The 23,059-nt window shown below is 37.9% G+C and overlaps 1 protein-coding gene across 5 annotated transcripts in view; it reads left to right on the top strand.

The window, feature by feature from the left end:
• The window catches only part of NLGN1 (neuroligin 1), an 886,910-nt gene that overhangs the window by 178,960 nt on the left and 684,891 nt on the right, over positions 1-23,059 (top strand). For all 5 annotated transcript variants that reach the window (XM_049709777.1, XM_049709778.1, XM_049709779.1 and 2 more), the window contains exon 2: positions 1,476-2,288. In XM_049709777.1, the coding sequence (XP_049565734.1) occupies positions 1,796-2,288 (493 nt within the window). In that variant the 5' untranslated portion in view covers positions 1,476-1,795. The remainder of the gene's footprint in view (positions 1-1,475; positions 2,289-23,059) is intronic.

Consider the following 23,059-nt stretch of genomic DNA (forward strand, 5'->3'; position numbering starts at 1 on the left):
CTAAAGGAACACCAGGCTTGAACCAAATCTCCTGCTGCCCTAAATAGTTTTTGCAATCTCCTTTTCAATAATATAAAGTCAGGACAGCCTCACTGCCAGACCAGCACTTCTTCAGGAATCTTCCCCATAATATGACAGGATAGAACCATCTATAATACAAATCAACACTGTTATTTTCAAACTATGCACTTTAAAACATTGCTTGAACAAGAAAAGACAGATTTCCAGTTGTGTGCTATTTTGCAGTTAACGCAAGATTACACTGTGAATTGCATTGCACTGAATGTTACATTTTATTCTGATGCATCCTAAGTTGGACTGGGTAAAGAGTGTTAGATGTTTGATTAATGTCAGTATGCAACGCTATGATTAGGTATGGTTGCTCTTTGAAACTGCCGCACTCTTCTTTTTGTGTTGTTCCTTTGACCTTTAACAGGTAGTGAGAACATTTGTAATTTAAAATATATTGACTGACTCAGAAGTTAATTTTCCTGTTGCAGATTTACTGATATCTAAAATATATAGCTAGCTAGATGGTAAAAAGAAAAAGTCTGCAAAAAATGATGCCAACTTCTGTCTCTTTTTCAAGTTGTGTCTAAAGGCATTTTGTCTTTTAAATTCTTGAATCTTAATTTAAGGTGAATGACCTTATAAGGTAGTTGATCATAGTTGAGCTAATATTGGTTTTCTTGTTCTAGCATAATCTTTGTTTTTTCTATATAGCACAGGATTGGGGAACCATCCTTTTATTTGTTTGTTTAATATATATAGTCATTCTTAAAAAGTTTGTTTATGTTCCACTAATTCCCTACCTATATATATATATATATATATATTTTTTTTTTTTTTTTTTTTTTTTTTTTTTTTGCGGTATGCGGGCCTCTCACTGTTGTGGCCTCTCCCGTTGCGGAGCAGAGGCTCCGGACGCGCAGGCTCAGCGGCCATGGCTCACGTGGGCCCAGCCGCTCCGCGGCATGTGGGATCCTTCCGTACCGGGGCACGAACCCGTGTCCCCTGCATTGGCAGGCGGACTCTCAACCACTGCGCCACCAGGGAAGCCCCCTACCAATATTTTTAAAAAGTTTTTCTGCTACTGAATTCTAATTTTTAGTATGTTTGGTGATTAATACTGTGGTCCCTTAAAGTGATTGAAGACTTTCAACAAAGGGAAAACTTCACACATAACCTTCAGTATTTTAAGAAAATTATATTGTGAAATGCTCCTGAAACTGTATATTTTAACAAGGCCTGCTTTCTATTAAGTGTGTATAAAGCCAGGAGGCAAGTTTCTGAATATTCTAATTATCGGTGATTTCATCTGTCATCTCACATCAAACCATAATTTTCCTATGGTAGTATTTAACTCACCTGAGTCCAGCCACTATAAAAGTATTTCTGTAGCTTGTAAAACATCTAGTTATCACTCTGTCTATTTTAGCTTGTTTGTACTAATGATTTATTTTCATTTTCTCTAGGATATAGACCTGCAGCTAACTGGATTTGATTTATAAGAGGGAAATGTACAGTCAATGGCCACTCTCACTATGTTGCTACTATGGAAAACAGAATGGTCAATAGGATATGGCCTGATAAATAGCGATGATTGAAGATGCTACTTCAATACATGTGAAATCAATGGGAGATACTGGCTGCATGAAGAGCTTTCTGAGCTTTTCTTGACAAGCTCGCCTTTGAGAAATCTGAGGTGTATTCTACCGTTATACGGTTTTTCTCAAGTGGATACAAATACCTTTGCCTCACTGCAACCAGACAACTACACAACTGATGTGGGACCATGGCACTGCCCAGATGCATGTGGCCAGCTTATGTTTGGAGAGCAGTAATGGCAGGCTTGGTACACAGGGGATTGGGTGCCTCATTGACTCTTTGTTTGTTGGGCTGTTTGCTTCAGGCTGCTCACGTGCTCTCACAAAAATTGGATGATGGAGACCCACTGGTGACTACCAACTTCGGCAAGATAAGAGGGATTAAGAAAGAACTCAATAATGAAATTTTGGGTCCAGTTATTCAGTTTCTTGGCATTCCATATGCAGCCCCGCCAACAGGAGAACATCGTTTTCAGCCTCCAGAACCACCATCTCCTTGGTCAGATATCAGGAATGCTACTCAGTTTGCTCCTGTGTGTCCCCAGAATATCATTGATGGCAGATTGCCAGAAGTCATGCTTCCTGTGTGGTTTACTAATAACTTGGATGTGGTTTCATCATACGTACAAGACCAGAGTGAAGATTGCCTGTATTTAAATATATACGTCCCAACTGAGGATGGTGAGTTTACTACAGGAAAAACAGGGAGATATATTTATATTTTTCTATTCTAACAATATTAATTCATGTGTACTGGTAGCATGCATGGCTTTTCCTGTCGGCATGTAGACATATTTTACATGTGTGCATGCAGCTCTTTTTGTTTATGTGTGTTGGCGTTCTTATTTTTTTCCTGTGCCTACTCATTTTCTTTCCTCTGCAGCACGTATATTTAGGTAGAAATGGGTTCCTAATTTCCATTTCCTACCGAATGACTTCTGAGAAGATGCATCAACATTTCTCCATTGCATGTGCAGGCTCACCGAATTGGGGATCTTTCGCACTCAGTAAATGCAGGAGCGTATTAAGTTAGATAGTGGTGTTGCATGTTCCGGCGGTCTGTGATGGAGCGCCATGTTATTTTCTAGTCTTCTATTCATTTTTCAGTAAAAAGAATATCCAAGGAATGTGCCAGAAAACCCGGCAAGAAAATATGTAGAAAAGGAGGTATGTATAAAAGTGAAAATAAAAAATGGGGGAAACAGCTTGCAGAGGAAGAACAAGATATTCTCCCTAAGGATGATTTGCTGACGCTGGAAAGTGAATGGTTAGGCGATATTTGGAATTTATTGAAGGCTGTCAAAGAATAGAAAGATGGTTGAGGAGAGCTCTAGCTGAGTAGATGACATTGACAAAGCTCATTGGTGGTGCCCTGTGTGCTGGCGCTGGTGGCATGGACAGGAGTTGAATCTCTGCTTTGAGTTTGTGTATAGAGAAAAAGATAGTTAGGTTGTTACATTGCCTGCAGGGAACCCAAAGATGCTGCCTTCCCAGCTGTTCAGCTTTGATCTCTGAACGCTTTTCTACAGATAATAGATTCCTGTTTCTCTTAAAATTAATCAGTTCAGTCACAAACCTAGTGTTTTGTTTGTTTGTCCTTAGTTCCTTCTGAACACCCTATGAACTTTCTCATGTCAGGGTAAATTTTCCATAACTGTTGGGCAATTACCATTATTAAGTAATGGTATTTTTTCCCAGACAGTCTTTCTGTTTTCAGTCACTCTTCCAGAAAAAAATGAGATTTTGCAGCTTTTTATACTAAATATTTACAGTCTTAAAATTGCTTTAACATTTTTATATTTATGTTAAACAATTTAAAGCATAGGGAAGAACATGATTCAGAAGCTACAATTAAATCAACCTTCAAAGCATCCTCTAGCCAGATTGAGCAAATGTAGACACTGACAGCTGCAGGCTTGCATCTGAATGTAGCTTGTCCACACTCCATTTTTATAGAACATCTAGTAAATCACTCATAGGAGAGTATGATTTTCTCTGGCAGTAAATTATCTGTGTTATTTTGACCTTATTATAACTTTGTAGAATTTTCAATCTTCATACAGAAGTCATATTAATATTCCAGTTCTGTACATTCTCTCTCTCTCTGTGCATTTCTAATCTCCTGGCTGGACCAAGTCAGATTTCATTACAACATTCTTGTGGGGTGGGGAACGTCTAAACTGCTTTTTTTCACTGGGATTGCATTATGTGGAAGAAGCTTCATATCACCAAATCCTCAATTGCAGATCAGAAGTATTTGCATTAAATTGAATTTTGCTTTGTTTTTGTTCTTATTTCTTTGGTCAGACTGATAGAATGGAATTTAACCTTTATTTTATTATTAATGTCATGATTTGGGTTAAAAGAATAGTATACTTAAGAAGGTGGATATGGAGGCAACAAAGATGTTTTAGATAACTAAAGAAGTCTCTTGTTTTTTCCCCAATGAGAATAACTGCAGTAATTTATATGCTTTCAACTAATGTACAGTACTGCAGTGGTTATTATTATACAGCTTATCAAGCACGTGTAATTAGCTAAGTGACTTTTGCCTCCTATCACAAAGATGTTGATTCACAAAGTCATAAATAAAGATGCCATTGAAGAATGCATAAATATAGCATAATACATAAAAATGTGTACAATTAAAAATTGATAAGGACATCAAAAGGTAAGCTAGTAAGTGAGAAAGTGACCTTCTTCTCATACAACTTCAGAAAGAAATGGATTCATTAAAAAATTCTTTTTCATGGTTCTTTCGATGGTTGGTTCCATCTGCTTTATGAGAGAGTTGGCAAAGAAGTATGTAGGCTGTGCTATTTACTTTGGCAAACTTTGAACTACTTTATAATTAGCCTGAGGACAAGATCTATAGATACCTACATCAGTCTGTGGTTTATAGTCCAAATCTACTGTGTTTTCATATTAAGAATTCTAAAACATTTGTTCACTTTGGTATTTAATATATTATTATAACTAAGTTGTGCTGTTTATTAGCTCTTTGTATATTATCCTAACATCTAAATAACAAATAATTTAAATGTAATTTTCTATATAAATAGTTTTTTTAAAAAATAAACAAAATCAAAGTTTAGAGCTTGACTTTTAAGCAGAGGAATAGAACTTTTTCCCCAAAACTTTCAGCTTTTTTTTCCTTCTCTATCGTGAAGGGTCTATTCACTTCAGGAAATCATATTTTCCTGGTTCAAAAAATATTAGTTGTTTCATATTTATGCATATGCTAATATATATACTGCATATGGACTTTGAGTTCTTCAACAGAATTGTGGAAGTTTAGGAAGTATAGAAATAGTTGTGTTGCATTTTATCTAGGTGCTAATAAAATTCTGGCTTATTATTTATCTCTTTTTTTTTAATTGTGTATGGTCATCTGCAGAGGCAGATGGACCACCACCCTTGTGCCAATCTGTGTATGCTGTATTCATTCAAATCTGTTTCTTAATTGCCTATTATATGCACTATCAGTAATGAATGAAACAAAGATCTCTCTTCCCATAGAACTTATGTTCAAGTAAGTTTACAAAGAACAAAGCATTTTCTGCACTTTAATCTGTATGAAAGGAAGAACATCTTCTCCCTCCTCCAAAAGATGCTTTGCTGTAATTTTTAAACAGAGCTTTTATACTATTTTTCCTATACAATTGAAGAAAAAAACATATTTTTACCAATAGGCTGCCTCTCATTTACAAAAGGTCCCAGTTGCACTTTTTAATCCATCTTTTTAAATTTCCCATGATAGTTTTAGCCATATGTTAACTACTCTTGTAGATATTTCTTCAGGGCTTTATCCTTGACAAACTGAAAGAAAGGATGAGTGCTTAAAATGAGATAACTGTCAGCACTTGGCCAAATAGGCAGGCAACATGTGATAGAAACTGGAATTTGGATGTAGAGACTGACATAATTTATCACCAAACTTTATGAAGAAAGTATATGACTGTCCTTATTTTACAAATTTGAAAGAAGGTTCTCAGAGTTAAGCATTCTGACCCAGTTTCTACTGCTAGTAAGTGGGTGGAGTCAGGTTTGGCCCTAGTTCTTGCTTATATTAGATGCATTTCCATTATGTTAAATTACATCCTGTAGATGATTTCTACAGCAGAGGCTTGTATGTCTCCACCCCTTTACCCTCCTTTTCTTCCTGCTTGCTTTTGCACATTCAAATATATCGTGAATTCTTTTTATTCTATCAGTTGACTCTATTTTAGATGGGTTTAATGCTCACGTTATTGAATTGGGTCAAGCCAATGTTAGCAACTGATTTCCAGAAAACATGCTTAGTACACATTTTAGTGAATACTTTTAAATAGTACACGTTTTCTCACTGTCCAGACAAAGATCCCAGCGTATTCCTCCTGGCTGCTATCAGGAGTAGCTTTAATTTGCTTATGTTTCATTTTGCTTCTCTAGTTCACTCTCTTATGAGAGTTGCCAACAAACCATAAAGTGGTCAAATATTAGGCAGTAAACATGAGAAGAGGAACAAGAGACCCGGAGAATCCACAGCAAATTGATTGGCTTACGGATACCCTAGAGTTGTTTAGCTTTGTATTTCTCCAGTACTTTGACTATAATTTGCATAGCTCGTGTGAGACGAATACCGAATTAATTTTCGTTTCTGCATAAGTTAACTCACTTTTTTCACTTACCCCAGTTTTATTGTATAGAAAATTACAATCTCTGTAGATGACTGTGGTACAGTTCTTGACTCCTTGAGAATTTTATTCCTGATTTTCATAAGTATTTAACATTTACACACTCTGCTTAGTAGTCTTTACCTGAGATAATATTGAATTCATTCAAGAGCCTTTTCCATAAATTTAGGGTTTATTTGGTCATTTGTTGAACAGAAACTGATTTTTTTCCTAATTAGATATGTATAAAAATGACTGCTATCACTGTCAGTGTGTTTAGGATTTTAAAAGGGGATTATATTCCAGAATGCTCTTCCTTCATGCTTATACATTTCTATCTGATTTATTATTCACTTAACAAATGTTTATTGAGTCCTTACTCTGTACTGATTAGATTACTACTCTAGGCCCCTGAGATACATCAATGAAAAAAAAAAGCAATTAAAAAATCCTTGCCCTTCTGGAGCTTATATGCTAGTGTGTGGAGACACATTGTAGACAATAAACACAATAAACAACTAAATTTAGAGGGTATAAGAAGATGAGAAATAAACAGAGTATGGAGGCTTGGGTGTGCTGGTGTGGAGGGTGAAGGTAATTTTAAATAAGTTAGCCAGTATTGTCTTCTTTTGGACAAAGCCCTGAAGGAAACGAAATGAGTATCTGAGGAAAGAACATGACAAAGAGCAATCACAAAGGCATTAAGATGAGATTCTGCCTTGTGTATTTAAGGAACAACTAGGGGTATGGTAATCTGGAAAGAGTAGAGAGAGCGAGGCAATGAGATTCAGAATGATCTGACTTTATGTTAAAGAGATCATTCTGACTGACTTATTGAGAGTAGATTGTAGGAGGGTATGGAGGAACCGGGAGAGCAAAGAAGAGGTTGTTGTAGCTTGGACAAGATGTCAGCCTGGTCCAGGCTCAGACTAGAGGAGTAACAATGGAAGTCATAGTCTTGATATATTACAAACATCACATTTCTTGCTCATTTGGTTATGGGTTGTAAAAGAAAATGAGCAGTCAGAGAAGATTCCTAGATTTTGGTCTGAATGTCTAGGAAAATAGATTTGCCATCAATTAAGACAGAAAAAAGGAATGTAGAATAGTGTAGGAGGAGGCACAGTAGAAGAATGATGTTTAGCTTGGACATGTTAAATCTGAGGTGACTCTTAGACATCCAAGTGTAGACATCAAGGAACAAGTTTGGCATTCAGGAGAGAGGTATAAATGGAGATATATATCTGGGAGTCATTGTGATATAGAAGGTAGAGTTTTAAAGTCATGAGGCTGAGTGAGAATAAAAGGAATTGAATGAAAATAGAGTAAAGAGATGACACTAAAGATTAATCCAGGGACATTCCAACATTAAGAGGTCTGCAAGAAGAGAAGGAAAGACTATGGAGACTGAGAAAGTGTTACATGTGAGATGGGAGGTAAACCAATATATTTTTGTTGTCCTAGAAGCTAAGTAAAGAAAATGCATCAAAATAGACAAGAGTGATCAACTCTACCAAATGAACTCTTGTGGGGTGGTGTGGGTCTGACACACTGGAGTGGGTTGAAGAGAGAATGGCGGAAGATTTGGAATCACTAAGCATAAATGATTATTTTAAGGAGTTTTGCTGTAAGAAGGAGCAGAAAAAATGGAAGTGTAAGGACAATAGAGGTTGTTTTGTTGCTATAGGTTAAGATGGAAGAAATAGAGAAATGTTTGTATGATTAAGTTTGACATAAATACACTACCATGTGTAAAATAGATAGCTAGTGGGAAGCAGCCGCATAGCACACTGAGATCAGCTTGGTGCTTTGTGACCACCTAGAGGGGTGGGGTAGGGAGGGTGGGAGGGAGACGCAAGAGGGAAGGGATATGGGGATATATGTATACATATAGCTGATTCACTTCATTGTACAGCAGAAACTAACACAACATTGTAAAGCAATTTTATTATAATAAAAGAAAATTAAAAAAAGAGAGAAATGTTTGTATATAGTAGGAAGGGAACAATTAAAAATATAGAGGAAAGATGATAGACTTCTAGAATAATATCTTTAGAGAAAGTTGGGATCTAGTATACAATTGGAGGTTTCAGATTAAAAAGAGCATTAGTAGATAATTTAAATTAACATGTAGCTAGGCAGAGTACATGAGTATGAGTACATGGGTAGAAGTAGTAATATGATTCTGTTCTCATCTGATTGTTCCTATTTTAATTGTTCAGTGTGTAACATTAAGGGAAGTGGAGATAGAATTAGCATTGGTGAGCTCTTAATATGTTCTAGATATTTAGCCTTATTCATTTATTTAATATCACAACAATCCTATGAGATTTTTATTCCCACTTTACAAATGCAGAAATGGAGGACCAAAGAGATTAAGTATCCTGCCCAAATATACATAATTTGTTAGTGGCCAACTGTATTTTCTTTAAGGAGATGATTTTAGAACAGAGGGAATAAAGCAAAACAATACAGCAGCAACAATAACAATTCTGTTTATGTGGGATCCCAGATCAAATAGAAAATTTGGTGGCCAATTTGCTAGTAGAAAAATCACTACATACTGAAATAATTAAAACGTCTGGTTTATTTGGGGTCTGAAGATAAATGGGAAATCAGATTAAACCAGAGATTTGGCTTCATATTTGAATTAGTATCCTTGGACAGATGTGGTTAAGTCTTCTAAAAGCTAAACAGTTTAAGTTGGAACTCTGAAATGAAGCAGATCTAAAAGGGTTGTAAAGTTTTAAAAGAACAACATCAATTGTTCCATTGTCTACTGATAGGCAGAGAGAGTCTCCTGAAGCTGATGATTAAAAGACTGTTATAGGTGTCCAACTCATTTTTTCCAGAGAATAAATACTTTTTTTCTTGTAGAAATTGGGGTTGAAGTTGAAAACATATGACATGCCACCAGCAAAAAGAGCTATGTCACAGAATAAATCCTCTGTAGAAAATGCTTTCCTTTCTACTATCCAGTGTAATGATACGTGTTTTAAAGTGTTGTTTTCACATATAGAATATACGACTAGCTTCATAATTATGATGTAATTTTTGCTTTAATTAACTTCTACATTACTTTCTTTTACAGATTTTGTTGATAATCTTTTGTCCTCTCATATTTCTCCCCCTCTTCTTCTTCCTCCCATGGAGGTACATGCTGAAGTAGTTTAGGAAATGACCAACTTCAAAAATCACACCAGTACATATATTTGCTAGTAACAATCACATAATCTCATTCTGGATTTGATCATCTTAAGCTCTGGACTAGATGTGGAAGCATAATTTCTAATCATAAATCTTCACATAGTCCTTTGTAAGTGGACAGAATACTCTATGTAATACTCCCTATGTTAGATTCCTAGGGCTGCTGTAACGAATTGCCACAAACTCTGTTGCTTTAAACACCAGAGATTTATTCTCTCACAGTTCTGGAGCGGAGAAGCCCAAAATCAAGGAGTTGGCAGTTTTGGTTACTTCTGGAGGCTCTAAAGGAGAATCTTCCTACCTCTTTTTGTAGCTTCTGCTGGTTGCCAAAAGTCATTGGCATTCTTTGGCTTGTAGTTGTATTGCTCCAGTCTCTACTTCTGTTGTCATGTGGCTTTCTTCCCTGGGTGTCTCCCAGTGTCTCTGTGTCTTCACATGGCCTTCTGAGAAGCATACCAGTCATAAGATTTATGACCCTTCCCAATCCAGTATGACTTCATCTTAATTACATTTGCTAAGGCCCTATTTCCAAATTAGGTCATTTCTTTGCTAGGGTTGCTGTACAAAGTATCACAAACTGCGTGACTTACACAGCAGAAAATTTTGGCCTCACAGTTTTAAAGGCTGGAAGTCTAAGATCAAGACACTGGCATGGTTGGTTCTTTCTGAGGGCTGTGTAGAAGATTCTGTCGTAGGTCTCTCTGGCTTGTAGATGGCTATCTTCTCCCTGTATCTCTTCACAGGGCATTCTCCCTTTTTCTATTGAGGCATGATTGACATGTAACATTATATTAGTTTCAGGTGCACAACATTATGATTCGATATTTGTATATATTGTAAAACAGTCACCACAATAAGTCTCGTTAACAGCCATCCCTATACATTTTTTTCTTATGATGAGAACTTTTAAGATTTAGCAACTTTCAAATATGCAGTACAGTATTATTAGCTATAGTCACCATGCCGTACCTTACATCCCCATGACTTATTTATTTTATAGCTGGAAGTTTGTACCTTTGACCCCCCCTTCACCCATTTTAACCACCCCTCACCCCCAGCCTCTGTTCTATCTATGAGCTTGCCTTTTCATTTGTTTGTTTGTTTGATTTTTAAATTCCACATTTATAAGTGAGATCATACAGTATTTGTCTTTCACTGACTTATTTCCCTTAGCATAATGCCCTCAAAGCCCATCCATGTTGTCTCAAATGGCAAGGTTTCATTTTTTATGGCTTAATAGTATTCTATTATGTGTTCTTTATCCATTTATCTATCAGTGGACACTTAGGTTGTTTCCATATCTTGACTATTGTAAGTGATGCTGCAATGAACATGTGGGTACATCTTTTCGAATTAGTGTTTTTATTTTCTTCAGATAAATACCCAGAAGTGGAATTGCTAAATCATATGGTAGTTCTATTTTTAATTTTTTGAGGAACCTCCACATTATTTTCCATAGTGACTGTGCCAGTTTACATTCCCACCAGCAATGCACAACAGTTCCCTTTTCCCAACATCCTTGCCAATGATTATTATTGGTTGTCTTTTTGATAATTACCATTCTTATAGGTGGTATCTTATTGTAGTTTTGATTTGTATTTTCCTGATGATTAGTGATGTTGAGCATCTTCTTACATACTCATTGGCCATTTGCATGTCTTCTTTGGAAAAATGTCTATCAGATCCTCGGCCTGTTTTTTAATTGGATTTTTGTGTTTTTTTGCTCTGGAATTGTTAAATTACCACTTTTTATAAGGACACCAGTCATATTGAGTTAGGGCCCACCCTAATGACCCCTTCTTAACTAATTATATCTGTAAGACCCTATTTCTAAATAAGGTCACATTCTGAGATACTCAGGGTTAGGACTTCACTATATGAATTTTGGGGTAACACAATTTAACCTGTAAAGTCACATTCTGAGGTTCTAGTTGGATATGAGTTCTTGAGGGATACCAAGCACTCTTCCATTTTTTTCATTCAAACTGAATCCCCGGAAAGATCTCAAAACGGTGTTATAATTATACCCATTCTATAGTTGAAGAATTATTGCTTGTTGGGGTTAAATAACTTACCCAAGGTCACATGGCTGCTAGTTAGGAATGCTGGGGCTCTTTTCAAATCAAAACTCAAATTTCACTTGATATCCAGTCCTTCTAATAGACACAGATTCTCTCTCCTCTACTGAGAAGTTCCTTTAATTTGTTTTTAAGCATTTTTCTATCAAGATAGTGTACTATGCATTAATCTAGATACTTTTAAATATCTAAGTGTTTGACTTTGTGTAGACAAAATGATTCAGACTTTTAAAAAATTTTCCCTGAATTTTAAACATTTTATCCAGATGGTTGCTTACATGCAAACACTGTTTTAGTTAAGATTAAGATCTTACCAATTTAAAGCTGTAGTAGCATTGATTTTCAATACTGTTTCATTTGTCATATTTAGGAAATTGGACCAAGTTCTTTTTAAAATAATTTTTAATTGAAGAGCTATTTCTTTGTTCACTTTAACCCTATTCATCTGGTATCTATGTAATGATAGCATTAGAGCAATTTAATTATAGCCCATAATTTTCATTAAAGTATGTGAAATGTTACAAAAATTAGTTTTCAACAATGACAAAAAGAAATCTTAATAAAAGGCTGGGGTCTTTGCAACCATTATTATAATTTTCAAAAGTAGAAAAACTGATTAATCAATAATAGTCTTAATATTCTCTTCCTTGTTTCAGGACTGAAGGAAGAAATTTTCACTCTCCCCTTCATCCCTTTCCTTTGAGGCAAAGACTTTTGCCACTGTTACGTCAAAAAGGAAATGACATATTGTCTCCTAGTTAGGAGGATGATACAAAAATACCTTCCCTCTCTTCTTTTTGGCTCACATTCTGTTCTTCCAAAAACGGTTCAGGGCTCCTCTTCTAGAACCTTCTTTTCCAAGTTCTCCAAGTGGAAGGAGGAAGAGAGGATAGAGGGATAAGTGTGCACAGCACAGGGATGACACAAGGACAAATGTAACACTTCCAAGTAGATATGAAGCATTTGTAAATATTGCTGCTGCCAGGAAAGGAAGAGGGAGGCCTGGGTAGAATTATTAAGATCACTTATGCTCCTTCTGATTTGGATTCCTAGGCCTCTCAGGAACAGATATGTCCCCATGAAGCGGGTCTGTGGAAAGGGGAATGCCTCTGGCTAGTGATCACTCTCCATTCCTGCTAAGTTCTCATTCACCATCTTCTTCAAGCTCACCATCGTTCCAGGTAGTGAGAGGTCAGGCCTCAGTCTGCAGCTCTAAGCTTTGGCCAGAAAGAATTGATATGTCCCTTTGGCACAGTAATTTACAAGCCAGGCAGTTCCTGAGGATTCTGAGTGCCAGCGCCTCTCCTGACCCACACCCAAGTCCCCACCATCACCCAGTGCCATGCCCTCACACATCCACACCACCAGCACAACTTGGCTTTCATTCCTTACACATATAGGGAGAGACTACCTACTATGTCAAGATTTCTTAAAAAAAAAAGAAAAAAGGAGGGGCGGGATTCTGTTGTTTAAAAAAAATTGGAAGTCATTTATTTAGGGGATTAACTTTATTTCAATGAGAACTGAAATATCTATAAATTTGGATTCGGAAGAGGAATATTTTCTGTAATGACCATTTAAAATATTTTGTATTTCAATTTACTCTGAAAGACCAGGGATGAGATTTTTTTCCTGTTTTTATTTTATGAAGATCTTTGGTCAGCTGTGCAGTTTAGCAAAGGGCTTTTTGAGGGAAACACACATACACGAACACACACACACACACACACACACACACACGTAAAATGTGGAATATTTACTGGGGCCTCATATTGCCATTAGTGGACTCTTTGACTATCCAAGCCGTGCTTTTCCCTATCTATATCTATCTATCATCTATCTATGTATCTATCTATGTATCCATCTATCTATGTATCTATCTATCTGTAGATCTATATATTTATGTATTATTCTTTTGGTGTTGATGTTGCTTTGCTCTGTTTTGTGTTCTGCATCCAGAAAGCGGTGCTTCAGATTTCCTACATGACTGTTTCTTCTCTCTGCCTGAGCCCACTGTGGACAAAGCACTCATGTCCAGAACTTCTGGAGGCTCAGTTGGGCAGGACATATTCTTTGCTCTCAGGGAGCTTAACCTGCAGTGACAGCCAACAGGACATTTTTGTTAGTGACCATGTCAATATGACCAACCAAATGTAAGCCTGATCTGTATTGAAATCTCAAAACAAAATGAGGGAATGGCTGTTTCTGTGAGAAAAAAAAAAGGTAATGAGGCTGATATTTGGCACTGTGTTCCCTATAATAAAACATTTAATTAAATCTTTAAATGTGTTTGGAGAACAAAATATGCACATCAGGCATAACCAAAACTATAATTATATCAGTCCTGTTGCCTGAGCCCACCTTTGTTGCTCTGCCAAGAAGCAATGGTTTAAAACTTTCTATCCATCTGTTTAAAAAAAAAAAAAAACAGCCTATGCTGTACCTCTGCAAATCTCTGTAAACCTTGGGAATGCTTTGGCTACTGATACAACAGCTGCCAGGTTACTGGGCTGCAGGCTGTCTCCTCTAGAGGTAGGTTGTCAGCTGCTGCTCTGTGGTTCTTTCCACACTTTTGTTGAGCATCTACTCTATGCAGGGCCCTGTGGTGGGCCCTGGAGATACAGAGATAAAAAGGGCATTAAAGAGCTGTCCTCAAAGCGTTCCCTGTCTTGTGTGGGTAGCAGATACAGAAAGAGAAAACAACAAGGTAGTAAGAGCCCTGAGGAAGGGAAGCAAGGACCATTATGGGAACACATAGGAGAGGTGTCTGTGGTGTAGAGATGTCTCGTGGTAGAAAGTTGTCCCCTATGTGAGCACCCAGGAATAAATATTGTAGTCCCTTCATGCCTTCAAAGGCTAGCATGGTCTGTGGGACCATTTTACCAAGTAACCCCAGATTAAAATATTTCTGAGTGTTTATTTCAAATGTTTGCTTGTTTATTTGTGGGTGGGGATGTGTAAGTATGTATATCTGTGTGTCTCCACCTTCTTTGCCCAGATATCAATTGTCTTCTGTTACTGCTCTTACTTTGCCAGGCTTTAGAAACACTGCCTGACCACTTCTGAGGTAATGAATCTGATCTGTCATGGGTTGGGAAACTGAGCAACCACAATTAAAAAGAAACAACAAAAAAAAACTTGTTTGTGAAGTAAAAAATAAATAGGCTCGAAATGACTGTCTCCACTATGAGTAATCCATAGCAACTTAAATATATGGTCTTTCTTCGAAGATTTTTTTTAAATTTTATGTTCTAAATAACTGAGGCTTTTGAAGATCGTAGCCTCCGGATAAATGAGGTGTTTACTAATTGTGAAGCTATAGGAGCCAACCTCGTCCTCATGAGGTGACCCCTCAGGGATGTGTGCAGGCATCACTTACTCCTGATACTCAGGATACTGCAGGCATTATCCCTGCACCTCAGTGCACCCCTTCCCTCCTTCCTTCTCCACGTCCCTTACCTTAATCTAGAACCTCCATCATTTCTTGCCTGAACCACTACAATAGCCTTATAACAGGTCTTTCTATTTCCATTCCTGCTCCTGCAGTACATTCTTCACATAGTGGCCAATGTGATCTTTAAAGTCTGAAATCAGATGCTATCACCCCTTTCAAATCCCTTCAGGGGTTTCCTATTGCTTTTAGAATAAATGTAGTACTACCAACCATGGTCTACGAGATCCTACATGATGATTCCTGCCCATCTCTGCAGCCTCCTTCCATATATTTCCCCCTTGCTCTCTAAATTCTAGCCTTGCTGATCCTCTTTTGATAACTGGAATAGCCAGTTTCTATCCTACCTCAGGACCTTTGCACTTGCTGTTCCTTCTACCTCAAATGTACAATGTCTACCTCTTTTCCTAAGTCTTGTAAATCAAGTCTTGGCAAAATGCCACCTTATCAAGGGAGCCTTTGCTGAACACTCTGTTAAGGTAACCTCACCTCACCATTTTCTTCCACTTATTCTTTTACATCCCCTTGGTTATTTCCTTCATTATATTTTTATCTCTATATGAAATTATCTTGTTCATTTATGTGCTTACATATATACTTTGCCCCAGAAGAACATTTCTCTTCTTCACTGCTCTATCCTCAGTACTCACAAGGGATTCAATAAATATTCATCCAAAACATAAACAACCTTAAGAAACAATGCACTTTGTTGGAGAAAGCCTTCATCTCCCACCATCTACATTTATTTGAGTAATACTACACCTGCTATCATTCCTCACCAGACAGAGCAAGTAATAATATATTCTGCTCCTCTCTGCTATGCAATCACTATTTGTTTATGGCTCCCAAAATAAAGAAAATTTCAAAGCCAACACCAGAGTCCTTAACTAAGAAATAACAGTGTTCAGTGGCTCAGTGTCTGACAGATATAACCTGGACTCTGTTGCAGGGGCCCGAGTGGCTGCCAACAGCCGAGCCGAGGCTCTTGGCCCTCTGCCTTTGCACGTTTCTGCCAGCCTTATTGCCTCTGCACTGAATTTATATTTTAATATAGGACGCCAGCAACGCATTTGTGTAATAGGAGCACGGAGAATGATTTTCCTTTTCCAGGCCAGATGCTTCATTTTCCCTTCCCACCTTCTAATTTAATTTTCTTTCCCTCTTACCCAACCCCAAGTTCCCTCCTGTGACAAATATATCTTCTTTTGTCATTATTTTACCTTCTTTTGTAATTATTTTACATTCTTTTGTCCTTGTTCTACCATCTACCTCTGTGATAGGACTCCTCGCCACTGTTTCTACTAAGGCATTTCATTTGAGGTTACTCAAGAAGCAGCGCCTGAGTGCTAGATGAGCTAAGAGGAGGTCTAACTGAATTTGCTCAAGGGATTTTCTAGATAGTATGAAATAACTCCTCCAGTGGCCTGTGCTGGGGAGCTCCTTCCTTATGATTTAGGCTTCAGTTCGTTCATATCACCATTAGCATGTGCGTGTATCCAGAGGGTTATTTTGCCCTTTTCTTCTTTTATTAGGTATTATCAACTACTGGCTTTCCTATGAAAAACCAGAAATTTCTTTTTAAAATGAGGCAAACCAGAGATTGAGACCTTCCTATATGTACAGCACCATAGGCAGAGTTTTGGAACATGGTTTGTGCCCCCAAATGACTGATAAATGAAGGAGTATTTTGAGCCTGACGAATAATGGGCAGCTTATATTACTGAGATAAATGGAGAGGCCAGTGTCTTTTCTAGTGGATGGTGGAGGCTGGATCTTGTACAATTCAGGGTGGAGAGGCATAGTAAGAGCATGGTAGAACTAGAATCTCTTAATCTAGTTGAGAGAGACAAATCTGGCAGTAACGTAGACTAAAGCTGTGTTTCAGAACACATTGCAGAGCTGATGAGTAGAGGATATTAGATTCCTGATACGGCTGGCTTCATAGGAGGGTAGTCTGTGCAGTCAAACTGATCCCTGTATGCAGAATGTCTTCACACTTAGTTAAATGCTCTACTGTTGCCATCTTGAAATTCATAAGAATTTTTGAACAAGGGATTCTGCATTTTCATTTGGCATTGGGCCTCACAAATTATGCAGCCAGTCCTGCTTCCTGGCTTTGCTGGCATTTTCCCCATTCTGCATACCCATAGATGCTCTTGTAATTCTGAGAGACAGTAGAACAGAAACCCTCTGTGCATGTCGGAAAGTCTGATTAAAACTCTCAACTGAAACGCTATGAACACTTGTGTTTGTACCCTTAAAGTTCCCTTCACGTCTAAGGGGAACAATGAAAAAGGGACATGTTGTAATTTGGGGAAATAAAAGGTCTGTTTTTCTCTTATTGCTATTTTTATGCCTTTGTTCATTTCATGAAGCAGTTACTGTGTCTAATATGTCCTAAGGACTATGCTAGAAGCTGAGAATAAAAACAACTAGATATACTAGACATGGTATTTGCCCATAAGGGGCAATCAAGCAAGGAATAATTTTTAAAAAATAATTATTATAATAGCTACCATTTGTGCAATGCCTATCGCGGACTAGCCATCGATTTAAGCATTTTATATATTAACTTAATTCTCGTAGAAGCTCTTTGAACTTGTTACTGTTTGTGTCCCCACTTTACTGATGAGAAATGTAAGACACAGATAGGTTCCATAAACTGTATGAGATTCCACAGCTAGAGAGCGGTGGAACCAGGATTCAGAACCAAGCAGCTTAACTCCTTTGACAGTGCCCTCCGTCATTAAGTGTAACAGATGTTAGGGGTGCTATGAGGGAAGTAAATAACAGTTATGTGTGGTAGGGTGCTGTCCTGAGGAGGGAATGGCTACTTCCATCTTGGATGGGAGCTGGAGAGAAAAGGGCTTATTGTAATCATCTTGCTTGAAATGGACTGTGAAGCATGAGGAGGTGGCCCATCCACTGAGGAAGAGGGTCTCCTGGGATGACGAGGGAGGGGGCTTGACTAGGTAGAGAGCAGCATGTGGTCAGAGAGTACACTGAAGCCTTGATAAGGCAGCTCCCAGATCTTTGTGTCTAAGGACCTTGGAGGTTTTATCTAGGTGACGCCAAGTCATTAAACATTTTAAGCAAAGACTTGACATGATCAGATGAGCACTTTAGAATATTCTCTCTGACAACAGTGTAAATGGTACAATCCACGAATGAAAAACCACAGTAAAGATGAGTAGAGGGCTATTGTAATGGTGTGTTAGTGACTATGCCGGCCTTACCAAAGGCAATGGCTGGAGGATAGAAAGGAGGAAATGAAGGATAAGAGGTGTTTATTGGCAGCCTGATAGGATTGGGGGGTTGACTAGTGTTGGGACGGCCGAGGAAGGAATGGAGCACAGGATGTCTCTGGGATGTCTCGATGCCCAGTGCCTTCCATTCTGACCCACTGACCTTGCTTCCCCTAACCAGCCTTCTCTAACGTGCTTTTTCACCAGGACTCAAGAGGGAAGGGCAGGATAGAGAGTGAGTTACAATAAAGAAATGAAGTTTGAGGGAATTTCCTGGCAATCCAGTGGTTAGGACTCCATGCTCTCACTGGCAAGGGCCCGGGATCAATCCCTGGTCAGGGAACTAAGATCTCACAAGCCACATGGCAGGGCCAAAAAAAAAAAAAAAATTAAGAAATGAAGTTTGAGAAAAGGGAAAATGTCAGTAGCAGAGGAGAAAGAGAAAAGGAAAAAAGCTTCCAGAAAACAAAACAAACAAAAGGACAGGATAGTACACTGAACAAGTTTTTAATCTCCCATATGCCAAATGTAAGTTAAACTTCTGAAAATAATGCCATATATATATATATATAACTGAGTCATCTTTTAACTGTAGAACTTAGAGGGAGAGAGAAGTATGTCAGCACGAGAAAGACTTAGACGCTTAAAAAGAGTCCTAAGTCTGTAACCTACCCTTGGTTGGTGCAAGCTTGAAAGTGATAAGAAAGAAATGCATAGACAGCAAATCGCAAACTGTCAACTAGAAAGAGAGTAAAATTATTTAGTTACATGTAAATTGTTAAAAAGAACATACAGGTGCATAATTTATGTAGATTTGTATTAATGACTAGACAAACGAACGTAAATTTTCAGAACACTAATAACTCAGAAAATACATGTTGATTGAATTCAACATGTATTTGTGGAGCATTTACTGTGTGGCATGCCTCATGCTAGCTATTGGGATATAAACTCCAGTCTGTACAAATTAATAACACATACAGACGTACACATTATACATGCTGCACTCTGGTACTTAAAATCTAGTATGGGGCTTCCCTGGTGGCGCAGTGGTTGAGAGGCCACCTGCCGATGCAGGGGACACGGGTTCGTGCCCCGGTCCGGGAAGATCCCACATGCCGCGGAGCGGCTGGGCCCGTGAGCCATGGCCGCTGAGCCTGCGCATCCGGAGCCTGTGCTCTGCAATGGGAGAGGCCCCAACAGTGAAAGGCCCGTGTACCGTAAAAAAAAAAAAAAAAAAAAAAAAAATCTAGTATGAAGGTAAATTATAGATAATCAAGTATGTGTACTAAAAGACTAGAGAGGTCATTAAAGAAAGACATGTTATAGATCCTTTTAAGAATGCAAGAACTCATCAAGTTGGTTGTGAATCAGAAAAGTTCCTTAAAAGAGGTAATATTTTGAATCAGCCTTGAAGGATGGGTAGACTCTCAGCAGGCAAAGATGTAGGACTTGTATCCAGCAAAAGGAAAGGCATAGCAGTTAACAAAGACTGGGGACAATAGTATTCAGTTATTTATATCACAGAAAAGATTGAATTATAGTAAAAGATCAATACTAGTTTTAGTGAAATATTAGAAGGCTAAGATGAGTGATTTTACTATCAACGGTTATGCATTAATGATTTTGGGGGCAAGGGATTATGATAAGTGTGGTTTCAGAAGAAAGTGGGCAAGGAACAGGAAGGTTGGAGAATTGACTAGATTACAGGAAAGGGTACTAGATGGGAAATAATGGTCCTATAGTTCAAATGAAAAGTGGCTTGCAGTGGAAACAAAAAGATGATGAATTTGAGAGAGATTTCAAAGCAGAATTAGCAGAATTGGAAATTGATTGCAAAAATATGGGGGTGGACAGTGAACAAGGAGCCATTGTCAAAGTTGACAGAAGATAGGAGACTGTATGATCCTGAGGAAATTGATGCTGTTAACAAGTCATATTTCCAGATCTACTCCAGGAATAGATGAGCTTGTGAAGTTTTCAGCAAAATTGATCATGGAAATGAATATGCCCTCCTTTCCTTTATTCTTATCAAAATGAAAGTACAAGAAAAGCTATTTATGCCTTTGTAGTGTGTTCAAATAAAATATTAACCTCATCAAGGCAAGGAAAGCCCCTGAAAAAAACCCTACATTCATTTTTTTTATCAAAGAGGGGAAAAAAAGATGATGCATCTTCTGCACTAAAATTCCTCTATGACTGTCATTTCAGAGCTGAGTATAGCTCTAGATTTCCAAAAGAGAAATGAATAGGGTGCATAATACTTTGCTCAGAAAAAAGCCACCCATATACTGCCATAGCCTGTGTGAGTATAATTCTCATTGACAAGCCAAGATTGAGAAATGTATACAAGGCCAATTACACAGACTCAGCCTGTTTTTCCAGCTACTTAACTGTTCACATCAAGGGCTGTGTTTACTTGCATGGAAGTGGAATGGACCCAAAGAACCTGAAAGCAGCATAGCCGCATGTCTTGCTGTGAGAAGTACATGCAGGGGCTGGTGAGGCTTTTTCCTGAGACTCATACTCCTAGATCATTAAAACCACATAAACCTCAGAGAAAGACTGAGAATACAGAATGTGGGACATGAGGTAGAAAATTATCTAAAGCAGTGGCAGGAACATCTGGCAAGATCAGAGCATGATAGAATGCCCAAATTGCTTTCTGATGCTGACCTGCTAGAAGAAGAAGAAAAATAGTCCCAGGAAAAAGGGGGAAAAACAATCAAACTCATTTTGAGATTTTAGGAAAATGAAAGTTTACATTTCTAAAGTGATCACAGTGATCACTTTTAATAATAAGTTTCAAATAGGAAAATTACTTATTTGGGGGGATTTCTGAAAAATAAAAAGAGAACAAAGTAACTAGCCAACCCAATTAGTAAACACAGCAAGTTGCCATATTTCCTGCCCAATAACAGATGCAGGCCTTAGGGGAGCTGCACGCCGCCTTCCAGATCATTGAACAAATGACTTCTGCAGTGCACTAATTATGCTGAAAGAGTTAAAAAAGCATCTAAATATGTTCTACACCCAAGGAAATTTTGGGTCTCAGGGAAGCTCAGCTGTGGGAAGAACCAAACTATGACTATTCCTGAAACCCCACATGCCAGCATCCAGCATCCTGTCCCATCACCATCCTGTCCCATCACAGCAATGCATGTTTATTCCTCTCTGTCCATCTTGTTTGCCATGTCCATGTTGGTGGCCTGCCTCTAATATGGGCTTCCACATAAACCTCAGTGAAGGTTAAACTTAGTGAATGTTACGTCATTCTTATGTGTTTTGTCCTGAAAATCCTTTGGCATGAAAGTCAGTGATACTGATTGCATGTTGACAGCAGGGGAGCCTATGACAGGGTTTTAAAAGGGCTCAGTGGATGGCAAAGGAAGTTAGGACAGGTACGTATATAATGTAAGTATAAGGGAGTGTGATAATCTTCATGAAAGAAGAAAAAAGTGGAGTCTTTGGAGGCTTAAAAGATAGGAGGGATGATATCTAATTGTGAATGTGTTTTAGATCAGGTTAGAGAGTGGGCAATCAGAAAATGACAGTATTTAAGGTGACCTGGACTTTTGACAAGCAGATATGGAAGGAGAGCAGGTGTGCCAAGAGGACAGAAGAGCATGAATGAGAAGAGGCAAGGAGGTAGGAAAGAACAAGGATTGTTACTGTCTCCTGGCTGGAGTTGGGCTGGGAAACAGGTAAGGAGTACCAGGAAAGAAAGACTGATTGGGACTTTGTGAAGGACTTTGAATGCCAGTGTGAGGATATTACATTTAATTTGGTAGGCAAAGGAGAACCGCCAGATGTTTGTGCATAAGAGAGTGACATGACTAAAACTGGTTTACGAAGATTAATTTGGTAGTTGTCTTTGGTTAGATTGATGTTGCAAGAGGCTGGGACTTGGAAAAAATTGGTTAATAGGCTTTTACAATTGTGTCATCTGATCAGTAATTTAAAAAATCTTATAAATATTTAAAATTTCCTGTAGTCCCACTGATATCTGTTTAAAAGACTCCAAAAGAGTATAAAGAACATTATTAGCTTTTTCTTTCTTTCTTTCTTTCTTTTTTTCAAAGAAAGAAAGTTGTGCTAGGAGAACCAGTACATGAAGTTGAAAGGTTGTTTTCTGGGAAAGGGGCTGGGCCCTCCAGCCTCCTGTCAGCACATTAGCTGTGGAAAGAGCTCGGGCTGGATTCATGGCTTCCTGTTCTCCTTCTGTCATTGCATCGCTGTGTGACTTTGAACAAGTCGTGTCACCTCTTTGGGCCTCAGTTTTCACCTCATTTATGAGATGAGGTTTGGGCTCCATGACCTCTAGAGTCATTTTCATATTTCACTCTTTCAGTTTTTTTTTTTTCTTTTTTTAATAGGAACAAAGGGAATTGCAATGGATAAAGGATTAATGTCTGTCTACATTTTCTTCCGCCTATTTCACTGACTCACCAAGAATTCTAGAGAGGAGGATGAGTTGAACACTTCACTTCGTGCGTGGATTTAATGTAGCATGAGCTTGTTTCATTTCTTGCAACAGTTTAAATGCCATCTTTAATGTTTTCTTGTCATGCTACTGTTGCTGTTTTTCCCTGTTTCCAGGAAACTAAACTGTTGCAGATGTCTGTTCCCATCTTACAATGAATTAAGGATACCTTAAAGATATAGTTTCTTCTTTATATTTAAAAAGACTTAGAATACCAATTTAAATAAATTAGCTGTGGTGTAATATTGGTATATCTTAGTTTTATCTGCAAGGGAATAATTTAAATCAGCTAGCTATGAAGTGTAATACTTTAAAGACGTGAATGCAAGACAG

This window comes from Orcinus orca, chromosome 5 (assembly GCF_937001465.1).
Source record: "Orcinus orca chromosome 5, mOrcOrc1.1, whole genome shotgun sequence".
Classification (NCBI taxonomy): Eukaryota; Metazoa; Chordata; class Mammalia; order Artiodactyla; family Delphinidae; genus Orcinus; species Orcinus orca.